Source organism: Montipora foliosa, chromosome 11 (assembly GCF_036669935.1).
Source record: "Montipora foliosa isolate CH-2021 chromosome 11, ASM3666993v2, whole genome shotgun sequence".
Taxonomy (NCBI): Eukaryota; Metazoa; Cnidaria; class Anthozoa; order Scleractinia; family Acroporidae; genus Montipora; species Montipora foliosa.
In genome coordinates, this window is record NC_090879.1 from 21,652,221 (window position 1) to 21,664,720 (window position 12,500).

Here is a 12,500-nt window from a genome sequence, read left to right on the forward strand (position 1 = left end):
AGGGTTACAGATAATATCGTCACGATTCATTAACTCCATTTTACTATTTTAAAACAGATGTATTTTTCTCTTATTTCCCCTTTTCTTATATACGGTGCCACCATCTGGGGCAATACTTACGTAACTACTCTAAACCCGTTAATTGTATAGCAGAAAACGGCAATAAGAATCATTACCTTTTCCCAGTATAATGATCATACTTCTCCTTTGTTTAGAGATTTGAACATTCTGAAATTCCTTGATGTTATATATTATTTCGATTGAATTTGTATGTTTAAATTTCCTTCAGTAAGTTCTTTACCCCTCCATCCTCAAGGCACATGTATGAAACTAGGCTGGCCTCTAGAACTACATTTTGTATTCCTTCCGTATAAGTTGATAGAAAGAAAGTTAGAAAGAGTTTATTGAATATGTGAATTTATCCAAATTTCTTCAGTCTAAAAGTGAAATGCTCCCCAGTGTGCGGACATTACAAGAGCTTGGATTCAAGTTATATGCTAGTCCTGGCACAGCTGATTTTTATACAGAGCATGGAATTAAGGTGAGAACCTTATGAAAGGTATTATTTTTGATTTTTAAAGGAGATTGGTGTTTGCTTTGTCGAAGCGATTATTCGAGGTGACTTGCGTTAAAAATTTCTAAGGGGTTCGGAAAAGTTTTAAGTACATTGGAAATTGCTGGCGGTAGTGCCTGATTCTCAGATTTTTAAAAACATAATCAAGGAATTGGTGAGGCAGTAGAGCGGTTTTCAATTGAGTGTCGAAAGTAATTAGCGAATTGCTTTGGTTTTGCATTACGTCACACAGTGATTGGTTCAGAGTTCTCGCGTCACTCTTTCAACCAATCAGAAGTCAAACCAAAACCAATTGTGGCTTGCACGTGCACATTTTCCCGCGCTTTGTGTTGGCTCCGTGTAATTACTTCGAGTTTTGATTGGTTTACTGGATTGCCTCCGTCTTTTTTGATTGGTATAGGTAATCGCATGGGGCCGAGTAAAATTAAGGATTAATATCACGCGTGTTTTCAGAAGTTGCTGAAATTGCCCGAGTCGCGCAGCGACGAGGGCAATTTCAGCAACTTCTGAAAACACAAGTGATATTAATCCTTAATTTTACGAGGACCCATTGCGATTACTTGTTAATAACAAAGAGGGCAAAATTTTCTTAACACTGAGGCACCTCGAAAAACAGACAGCTAAGCGGAGTTAAAACACTCGTTCGCTCGGAAGCAAAACAACTAACAAACAGACAAGCAAGTCAACTTGTTCTTTGCGTGCAAAACGAGTATAGATGATTGTTATTTACATCCCCTCGAGAGGAAAATACGAGTTTCATTCGTGAACAACTGTAACAACGATTAAACCAAATGTTAAGCTTCAATTTATTTTATTCACCTGTGCTGTAGAGGTTTTTACCACTTGCAAATACGCATCCGTAAACATAGCAAACGGTTTGTCCAAAGAAATCCACCAAATTTGAGCTACTTGTTCCTCCCGTCAATGGCAAATTGTTCTGTGACCTTTATTGTTGAGCTGCAAGATGTCGTGGTAAACTGAAAGCCCTTGACGAAAGGAATCATTTTGTTTTTCAACCACACAATCCCGCTACGCCGGGCGCCATGTAAGTCGATCCAAGTTTTAAGCTTTTCATGAAAAAAATCTTTTGCCCTTCTTCTTGTCACTCGAAAATTCAAATTCCAGATCATCTTTTAAAGCTAGTTCTTAATCTTTATGCCTTTTCGGCGAATGCAGCGCGAATTAAAAGACAAACTTCGATGAAGACGAAGTTGTTTTGCTCAAAATGAAGAAACCAACTGAATGTGGAAGACGTACGTTCAGCCAATCAGGAGCGAGAATTTTTGGCGCTCGACCAATCGTGAGCGAGTAATTTTGCCCTCTTCTCAAGCAAAATTAAGAAAAAATACCCTCTTCATTGACCAATCAGCATTCAGTAATTTTGCCCTCTTTGTTATTAGCCAAAGTAATTACTTTGGTTTTGGTTTTACGACACTCGATTGAAATTCGCTCTAAACTGAACATTGTACCTTGATATTTGCAGATCAAGGCTGTGGATTGGCCGTTTGAGGAAGGTGGGAATGGTGCCAATGAGAGAAGTATTCTGGACTACCTTGCACAAAACAAGTTTGACATGGTGATCAATCTGCCACTCAGGACTTCAGGCTCGCGAAGGGCATCATCTTACATAACCCACGGTTACCGCACAAGGCGCATGGCCATAGACTTCTCCATCCCGCTCATCACAGATATCAAGTGTGCTAAGCTGTTTATTGAGGTAAATAAACCCTACTAAAATATTGTGGAAAACGTAGTTAACTCGTTGAGTTTTTAGGCATTTTCTGTTTTGGTCACTTGATTTACCTTATATGGTTGTAAGTCGAACCCGACAAAGGAATGTTATGACAAAAAAGGAGACCTGTAGAGTTAAAGGGATATTTGAAGGGGTCCATAGCAACGGTTTGGTAGTTAAGAGGTACCCCCCCCCCCCTAAGGGGGTACCCCCCCCCCCCCCCCCTAAGGCCCAAGCAAACGGCTTCAACATCCGTTCGATTTTGTGAACAGTGATGTTGAAACCGTTGCCCCTCCCCCTCCCCACCTCTTCCCCCCCCCCCCTTTCAACCGTGTGTCAAGTTTCTCGTCATTACACTCCTAATTGGGGACACTGTAAACTGAAATCAACAAAATCAAATCAAATGTTGGTTTTTGAGGAGAGGGGAAAACTGGAGTACCCCGGTGGATAAAAACCACCAGGTGGAGAGTAGAGAACCGACAATCTCAACTCACATATGACGCCGAATCTGGGAATCGAACCCGGATCACATTGGTGGGAGGCGCGTGCTCTCACCACTGCACAATCCCTGCACCCTTTTTCAGGATATATTCACTAGAATTGTCATGTTTTTTATTTTAATGTTCTTGGAGCATCGTTCGCACTAACCCCGGTTGAATATGACAACCGATATATATCACAAACCCCATGATGCTTTGAGCAACTCAAGCACGAGCAGAATGAGCTTATCTTTTGCAGGCCCTGAAAAGAATCGGCGGAGCACCCAAACTGAAGACTCATATCGACTGCATGTCATCAGGCCGTGTGGTTCGTTTGCCTGGACTCATTGATGTGCATGTGCACATGCGTGAACCTGGCGCTACTCATAAAGAAGATTTCTCATCCGGGACAGCTGCTGCTCTGGCTGGTGGCGTGACAATGGTTTTAACCATGCCAAATACAAATCCCGCCATAGTGAATGAAACATCCTTTAACTTGGCTAGAAAGGTAAGCCTTGTCGGGGATACGTTACCTCTCTGTCTCAGCTAAGGCGCTCATACGAGTTCCTAGCAGTCCACCTCTGTGCTTTTCCAAGTCTTGCTGTTCAGTGCTAAGGTTTGAACTTCATGCACGAAAGGCAGATTTTCTGGAATGAGTAGCTCTGGAGCCTAGTCGTGGTACAAAGCTGTACGACCTCCACGAATTAGTTAGTCCAAGCGCTGGCCGAGTAATACTGCAACACTAAATTCGGAGACTGCAAATCAATCAAATTATACCATACCAAATGAAATGTTGATTTTTGATGAAAAGTCGAACCCATGGTACCCCAATAATCTAACAGCGTCAGTGCGACTTTTCTTTCCTAGTTGGCTTCAGCTGGAGCTCGCTGTGATTATGGCTTGTATGCTGGCGCCAGTTCTGATAACTATTCTACAGTGAAGGACTTAGCGCATCAAGCAGCCGGACTTAAAATGTACCTCAATGAGACGTTTACGACACTCAGACTGGATGATATGTCAACGTGGATGAAGGTAACAACACTGCAGTTAGGGTTCATAGCAGTAACGAGGAAAATAAGCCACCCGTAATTTCTAAAGCCGCAAGCTACAGTAGCTAAAAAACATTCTAGAAACCGACTTATTCGAAATCTTCTTTCTTTTTTTGGGCAAAAGAACACGAACTCTTTAAATCTGGAATTAATTGCATAGGTATAGTTTCATCCCTGAATTGTACATTTGCCAAAAACTTGCGTTGTTGTTTCTTAAATCTCCTGGCGGCAGGAGAAGGCTATAATACATTTTAAAGAGATTTTCCTTCGACAAATATTAGCTACCAAGCTCGCTTTGCCACAGATTTTCCCTCGAATACATATAAACATAAAAAGCAATCAAATGGAACTCTTACATTTGTACGAAGCACAAATTTTTTCTTCCGGTTAGAAAATAAAATACTAAGAATTCATTTCGATGACTACACACCCCTGCACTACTCCAGATTTTACGTGCTGTCGAATTTTCTTTTCGCTTGTTCATAAGCAACTGTCAATTTTGTTGGGTGTATCATCGGGGTTACAAGAAAACTGGCAACTGGCCGACATTGCTTATTCAGCCATATGAGGAGTTTTGTGTTCTGTTTTCAGCATCTTGAGCACTGGCCGAAACATTTGCCACTTGTATGTCACGCTGAAGGTCGCACTACTGCAGCTATCTTGTTACTAGCAGAGTTAGCCGACAGACCGGTGCATATCGCTCATGTGGCGCGTAAAGAAGAGGTAAGAGACCCACACATCTGACAATTTGTCACGTGATTAGACTTGGCACAGAGTCTCAATTTCGTGTGAGTAGGATTTCGAATTGAATTAATTTGACTTCACGTCTCGCCCTGACCGCAAACTGGATTTCACTTTGGTCGTCGTGAAATAGAAGTTCACCATGTTGAGAAAATATCCCACTGGATATTCCCCGCCTTCAAGCTTCAAGTGTTTCTTTGATCAGAAAAGAAGGTACTTTCCCTTTTTTCGTCTGTCATATCTCGAAAGTGTGTGCTTATCACACGGCCGGCGAAATTTAAAGCTGCCTTTTCATACAGAAGATTGTTAACTTCAAGTCAATTTGTTTTTAACGGTACGCCATTACTAACTTTAAAATCTAGGCAGAGCTGGGTCGAGGAAAAAATTACGTCAAACTCGCAATCGCCAAAGAGCGCATTGTGTTTGTACATGACACTACTGATTTTGCATGCAGCACTGGAGTACTGTACGCAAAGTTAACACCTTTGGATTGAATTTAAAGCCAGTCGGGTGCAATGCAAAGACATTTTTAAAATTGAGAAAAAAAGAAGGTAACTATTTGATCCTAGTGGCACTTAAAACGCTCCTCGTCTTCTTTGGCATCCTAGTTGTCACGTGGTTTCTGATTTCTTTTTATGTCTGCTTCAAATCATTTCACCATCCTTCATTTTCGACTGATAAGGTTTGAACATATTCACAGGTGCTCGTCATTCGCGCTGCAAAAGAAAAAGGTATTCAAGTGACTTGTGAAGTGTCTCCTCATCATTTGTTCTTAACCGAGGATGACTCGGACAAGATCGGCCCGAAAAGAGCTGGGGTCAAACCACCGCTTGTCACCGCCGAGGATCAGAAGGCGCTCTGGGATAACATTGACGTCATAGATTGCTTCGCCACCGATCATGGTGAGCTGAGAACAACATAGAATGCGATCCGTGGTACATACCTAGGATAAAAACAAAAAGTCTCGGCTATTCCCCTTATTCCAGGAATTATGTGCGATGCATGCTTTCGGACTTACTTGGGGAGTCAGGGTGGTTTAGTGGTCATCAATCGTGCCTCCCACCTCTGTGACCCAGGTTCAATTCTGGCCTCGGGTCATATGAGGGCTGAGTTTCAGTCGATCTCAATCTGACTCCGAGGGTTTTTTCTCCGGGTACTTCGGTTTTCCTCCCTCCTCAAAATCGACTCCCAGTCAATTATACCTGACTGGGTCTGCGGTGCTCCGAGATCACGCATGGACCGTATGGCGGCAGCCGTGGGCGCCTTCACATGCATCGGTCGCGATCCCGTTGAGCCGGTTGATCCTGAAAAGTCCTTGCAGGGAGGGGTCAACTAAGCGCACATTTACATTTACATTTACATTACAACTATTGCTGCCTTTGGAGGTTAATTAAAAGTTTCAGTTGTTTAGGTTGAATGGAACTGTATTCTTTTTGTAGCACCGCATACCCTTGAGGAGAAAGACTCGGAAAAACCTCCGCCTGGTTTTCCAGGATTAGAAACGATGCTTCCGCTTTTGTTGACAGCAGTGCATCAAGGAAGATTGACTATTGATGTAAGAGATTCTTAACTTAACATCCCCAACTTTAAAAAAAACGCAATCAAACATCTTTAGTATGTCATCATGCATAGGAATGGCCCTTTTTGCGGAGCTGCAAAGTTTCCTCTCCTTTTCCCACGCCCTGATGATGTAAAATTCTATGGGAGCCTTGATGTTTCCTATAAAAGAATGAGCCCATTGCCAAATGCAACACTTGGGTAATCCTTGGTGAAACATGTCTCGAAGTAGCATTACGTGACAGCTTACTTGAACGAAAAATTGCAATGAGTAACAAACAGTACCCCCATTACTGTGAGCATAAGTATCCTGTTTAAAGCCGTTATTCGTTCCTTTCAATTTGTGCCAATGGACCATTTTACAGTTGTGTGCTTTGATACCTGGTATATGAATAAAAGTGAGGCTGGATTTGACCTTGTTTTGATATTAAACTCACTGCTTTTCGTATTTAATTTCCGACTAATTAGCATGGCAACATCGTTAAGAAAAGAAAAGAAGGGTTAGGGAGGTCTGTATAATACCAAGGTCAACTCTATCCTCACTTTCATTTAATGGCCAGGCAACTAAGCACGTGACTGCAAAAGTCTATATTTACTATTTAGGGACTATATAGCCGGTCAGTCTTTTTACCGTCAGCTATCTACTGTTGAAATGGTTGCATACTCTCGCTCCATTAAAAGTATTACAAACTTCTTTGCCACGTTGTGTATCTCAGGACATCATCCAACGCTTGTGCACAAATCCACGCAAAATCTTCAGTCTTCCGGAGCAAAAGGATACTTACGTAGAAGTTGAAATTGGAGAAGAGTGGACTATACCCGCCGCTATGACATACTCCAAAGCCCAGTGGACCCCATTTGCTGGCATGAAGGTTAATGGATGTGTCAGGAGAGTCGTGATGAGAGGAGAAACTGTTGTCATTGATGGCAAGGTATGCCGACCCATGACTACAATTCTGATTTTCTTTTCGACAGGCGTTTATAGTTCTCGCGATTTCAGTTCTTGGTTTTCACATGACGTCACGGCCGCCATATTGGAGTCCTGATCCAATCCTCCTGGAATTGAACTCTTGTTATGTAAACTTTTTCTTTTGTTTTCGTTGAAAAACATCGCTGCTGATCACGTGAGTGAAACCCAAGAATATTCCGAATGGGAGAGTTGGGTCCCGTTCAGACTTAGTCCCCGTTACTCGGCCACGGGCACCAAGTGTGAACGGACCTTATTCGTGTTGGCCGGGGGAGCTTTCTGGCCCCACAAGGACAACGTGATCATACCTCCACTGTTCGAAACAAACTAATTAATCGGATATTTCGCCCATATCGTCCAACGCGATCATGGAGTTATCGCGAAACACTCAACGGTTGCACAAATTTTATATTAATTTCAGAAGCAGGGTTTTGCTGGACGCTGCCGCAGTGTTTGTTTAAAATACCTTGGCCTTTATACTTCTAGGTTTCTAAATTACAAGTCTTGTATCCGTTTAAGGTGCTTGCAGTGCCTGGTTCTGGTCAAGACGTTCGAGTTATTGGCTCCGTCCCGGCGCCGCCCTCACAAGTGTATCAGCCGCAGCCTCTTGTGCCGCCAGGGAGTCCGAGGAAGGTAGATAGCCGCTGGGGTTTTCCTCCATCCGTCCTTCGGTTTGTCGACACACATTATGGATCGGAGCCTCTGGCTCTTTCAACTGGAGGTAAATTCATGCTCATGTACGTTTGGCTCATTTACGGTGAAAGACCTCACAGCTGAAGTAAAACACTGAAAGAAATCAAACCATTGTCAACGTTGAGCATACTACGAGAGATAGAAAGATAGATAGCTTTATTTCAATAACTCCTGGCAGCCCTCGGGCCGGCTGAAATATGAACTACACAACCGTGGTCCATAATCCAAACTAAACGTTTTAGCATCTTTACACGGGGGACGTGTCGTAATTTTGCACTTGCTTTCAAATTGAATAGCTATGCGTGGTAATGCGTCGTACTACATTTAATTTGGTCAAAATTCGAACCGTTTCATCAGCCAATCAGAAGAGGTCAATTCAAATCCAAAAGTTGCACCCAGCCTCGTTTTCACGCGACTTCCCGCCCCTGAGCGCCGGTTGCACGTGCTTGTTTTGGTTTGTGATAGGCTCGTTTCATTGTTTCTGCCTGTTGTGATTCGCCAGTGAAATAGGTCGCAAGTTTAATAGCCCAATTTCGATTAAAATTCAGTCCTAAACAAAAGGTATCATCTCGATGCTCTGGGGGAATAAGTTCATAGAAATCCTCATATTTATTCCGCAGAACTACTAAATGATACCTTTTGTTTAGGACTGAATTTTAATACATCGAAATTGGGCTATTGCCGTAAAATTGGATATTGAAATTAAAAGTAGCGTATGTGATGAATCAATGCTTGGTTCATTATTTCCTTCGGTTGTTTGTCCAGTAATTCTTTGGTAGCTTTCATCAATCATTATGGTTTTTTTTATTTTGATTTTTTTCAGAGGGGACTCCAGAGTCTGTACCTCAATCTCTTCATACCCCACCTCTACCTCCCCAAGCAACGTCGCCAGGTGGCCCACATACACATATACCGATGACATTTCCCCGTGTGCCACACCACGTGTTTTTAGGTCAACACATATTGAGTGCCAGCAAATTCAACAGAGATCAGGTAGGTCGTTGACTTTCCCGGTCGATACTTAAGTCGTTTCGTAGGTGGGTCCTTGCGTAACGTAAAGGCTTAATAAGGAGCAAAGGAGTCTAAGGAAAAATGTATCCACTAAGACTAGGGTAAAACTTACAGAAAATTACTCTTATCGCTTAATTATTTGATTTAGTAAAATCTCCATTGACCGTGGTAACAAGCTGAACCAAATTCAATAATTGCTTTCTATTTTGGCGAATTGTTCCTCTCGCTGTTTGCGCTTTAGTAAGCGGTCTTGCAACGAAACAGAAACCACCTGTAATTACGTAGGCTCTAATACTCATTGAGACCGAGTTTCTTTGTTCTTTGTATCCACACAGCTTCATTACCTGTTCAACGCAGCCCATTACATGCGGCTCATCGTTCAAAGAGAGGGAGGTCTGGATTTTTTAAAGGTAATTAAATTGAACTACAGAGTGAAAGAACTGTGGGTCTTTATCACCGGTTAGTTTTACGCTGCTTGTGCACATGGGAATGCAAACAATTGGATATAAAACGTTCTTTGCTTTTCAACCATCCACATTTCACTTTTGATGCGCTGGTCAAGGTGGAAAAAGTAAAAAAGAATAAGACAACATGTTCATTTGTCTCACTACTAAGCTAGTGAGTAATATTTGTCAATTCACCATTTTGCGTCAAACACTGTTTTTAATTCCACTTTTAATTAAAGAGTGAATATATCGCTGGGCGGTTTGACGAAAGACAAAAGAAAAATCCATTTTCCTCACTCACTATCTCGGTTGTTGGCAATAATGATGGCTACCTGTTTGGCTAACTGTACTGTGCATTGAAAGAAACACTCAAAAGCATTGGAGCCATACGTTTTAACACAAACATTTTCGGGGTGCAACTCCCTTGTCATTTTGACCTTTGACGTGTCGCTAAAAAAAGTAAATATAATTTCTCGTTCGGCGGACAAAAACTATGTTCTTTTTTTCCAGGGCAAAGTAATGGCTTCGCTATTCTATGAAGTCAGCACAAGAACGTCTTCCTCGTTTGCTGCAGCGATGCAGCGACTTGGGGGCTCAGTTATCTTCATGAAGGAGAATGAATCCTCTGCAAAGAAGGGAGAAAGCTTGGCAGGTATTTTAAAATATACGGTGGTAGCTTCCTCAAATTCATTCGTATTTTTTGGTGTGGCGCTGTAGCTCGATTACATACCGCTGTTGGGGTAAATAAGCTTCTGTTCACTGTACAGGCTCGGAAACGAAACGTTAACCGAGAAAATTTACTTGAGACGGAACTGGAGAACTGTTACTTCTCTAACGAAACTAATTAAACATACCTTGATAGCGATTGATCGCCCAGGTAATGGTAGTCGTGAAACGGAGTGTTGTGATTGATTCGTTACCGGGAAAATGTATTCGGAGTCCAGTGAACAGTTAACACGTGTTTTAACTGTAATTTTAATAGCTGCGGGCTGTAGTTCCTTAAGTCCCGTACTGTCGTTTTATTTTACAGATTCTGTCCAGGTTATGTCTTCGTATTGTGATGTGGTCGTTATTCGTCATCCGCAGCCCGGCGCGGTTCAGGTAAGTCGGTCTCCTTGTCCACTCATTACTTTATCTTTTATCTTTCCGGGGTCAAAGACGAAGCTAAATTAAAAAAAAAAAGACTGCCAGTTTATTGGCCAGCGGACGATCTGTGACGTCACGACTTCCATGTTTTGATGTTTTTTACTTATTCCAGTTTATTCTCTTCTATTCTTAAAAAAAAAACGCGCCAAACATGAACAGTGATCAAGTGAATTATTAACTTCATAACTCATTTGCTTGCTTTTGCTTTTCTTTTCTAAACTTAAGGAAGTTGCAGAGCACTGCCGCAAACCAGTCATAAACGCGGGCGACGGAGTCGGAGAACATCCTACTCAGGCTCTTTTGGACGTATTTACCATCCGCGAAGAGATTGGAACTGTAAATCGTCTGACGGTAAGATTTGTCTGTGATCTGACAATCGACGCTTCGTGGCATGTCTTTTTCTCTCCTTCTCGAGAATGTCATAATTATTTTTGTTCATTTGAAGGTTACTATGGTCGGGGATTTGAAGAATGGCCGCACTGTTCACTCGCTTGCTAAACTTCTCTGCCTCTATGATGTCACGCTTCGTTACGTGTCACCAGCTGCACTGCGCATGCCTGACTCTGTAAAGGAGTATGTTGGACTAAAAGGAATTCATCAGGTGAGCTACTGAATGAATGTTGAAGCGTCGTCACAATAACCCAATCAAAGAGTGGGAAGATGTATAACATTTTGTCACTTAAAGCGTTGGCTGACTGGAACGATTATTTTACGGAACTCAGCACTTTTAAGAGTAGGTAACAAGCAGCATCACTGCACTGTAAAATATATGTTTTGCATATTTTTTTTAACCGTGCTGCTTTTATTTCTCTTACATTTTACACCTGTTTTTGTATGGTAATGTTTATACCGTATGTATCTTTCGATATCTTAGTTCTGTTCATTGTTGATCACTGGTCGATACTAGTTGTTAATAAATTAAGTCTAGTGGATAGTTTCATTTTTATCACCATAACCATTGTTTTTAAATATCAGGAAGAATTTCGAAACCTTACGGACGCCCTTCCCGACACAGATGTCCTTTACGTCACCAGAATCCAGCGCGAAAGGTTTGAAAGCCAAGAAGAATACGAGAAGGTGAGCTGTGTATTTGTGTGTCCATCATACGGTAAAGTCCCTTCAATTGTAGCTGTTTTTGCTTTGGTAGCCTCATACACACTGAGATTTTACTCCCAACCTGCCACTCTTGCTAATTAGTACAGACCATAACAGCTGCAACTCCAGGCCTTACTCTCTGCGAACAGTGGGGTTATAAACATTGAAGACTTGTAAAACGGGGCCTTAGATTTCTCGCCCTTATCTGAGAAGACTTCAAGTCTCACCATTTGTGGGTGTCATTACAAAGACGTCTTGCACTTGCTACGATTTTCATGGCTCCCTTGTACGCTTTGCACAGGCTAAGCTCAACTGGACTGATCGAGATTGATTGATTTATTAGGTGTTTGGAAGTTACGTAATTACGCCGGAGATTCTCACAGAAGCTAAAGAGAAGATGGTGGTGATGCATCCTTTGCCACGAGTGAATGAAATCAGGTAAGTGCACTCAATAACGTGGCCACATCACAGAAAAACACTTTCATTTGACTGGTAACACCCGCGGTCTTAACCATGCTTGGAACTGTCCAGGTAATAGTAGAATGACATCACAGGAAAGAACTGCTCAATTGCTTTCATAAGATTGTTCAGACTTGAAGCGATTTACGAACACTTTGTCGAGCATACGAAACAACACCAAAGAAAGTATAGCTTGATCATAATGGTAACAACTAACGATTTCACTCCCACTCCCAACGATTAGATCCCACCGTTTCCTGCGAAATTGGATTGGATTTTGGTTTGATTGCGTAATTCTTGCTGCAGATACCATATAGCTATTTTAAATCCCTGATTCCATTTGTTATCAGACGCAGTTATTTAGTGAGAGTCAATTTCTTCTTTAATGTGCTTGTGTTTGTCCGTTATAGCAGCTGAAATGTATGGTTTTTTCCGTTTTGTTTTACCAGTGTGGAAGTGGACTCGGATCCTCGTGCAGCATATTTTCGTCAAGCTGAGTATGGCATGTACGTTAGAATGGCTCTGCTAGCTCTTGTTTTGGTCAAAAGCTC

General features: G+C 41.9%; 1 protein-coding gene across 2 annotated transcripts in view; it reads left to right on the top strand.

Moving 5' to 3' along the window:
• LOC137977733 (multifunctional protein CAD-like) overlaps nucleotides 1-12,500 on the top strand; it is a 49,611-nt gene that overhangs the window by 36,278 nt on the left and 833 nt on the right. For both annotated transcript variants that reach the window (XM_068825057.1, XM_068825056.1), the window contains 18 exons: nucleotides 437-541; nucleotides 2,058-2,291; nucleotides 3,045-3,293; nucleotides 3,653-3,817; nucleotides 4,426-4,557; nucleotides 5,276-5,477; nucleotides 6,015-6,130; nucleotides 6,849-7,064; nucleotides 7,619-7,820; nucleotides 8,616-8,785; nucleotides 9,139-9,213; nucleotides 9,760-9,901; nucleotides 10,280-10,350; nucleotides 10,621-10,746; nucleotides 10,841-10,996; nucleotides 11,371-11,472; nucleotides 11,834-11,928; nucleotides 12,399-12,500. The exon at nucleotides 12,399-12,500 is cut by the window's right edge. In XM_068825057.1, the coding sequence (XP_068681158.1) occupies nucleotides 437-541; nucleotides 2,058-2,291; nucleotides 3,045-3,293; nucleotides 3,653-3,817; nucleotides 4,426-4,557; nucleotides 5,276-5,477; nucleotides 6,015-6,130; nucleotides 6,849-7,064; nucleotides 7,619-7,820; nucleotides 8,616-8,785; nucleotides 9,139-9,213; nucleotides 9,760-9,901; nucleotides 10,280-10,350; nucleotides 10,621-10,746; nucleotides 10,841-10,996; nucleotides 11,371-11,472; nucleotides 11,834-11,928; nucleotides 12,399-12,500 (2,660 nt within the window). The remainder of the gene's footprint in view (nucleotides 1-436; nucleotides 542-2,057; nucleotides 2,292-3,044; nucleotides 3,294-3,652; nucleotides 3,818-4,425; nucleotides 4,558-5,275; nucleotides 5,478-6,014; nucleotides 6,131-6,848; nucleotides 7,065-7,618; nucleotides 7,821-8,615; nucleotides 8,786-9,138; nucleotides 9,214-9,759; nucleotides 9,902-10,279; nucleotides 10,351-10,620; nucleotides 10,747-10,840; nucleotides 10,997-11,370; nucleotides 11,473-11,833; nucleotides 11,929-12,398) is intronic.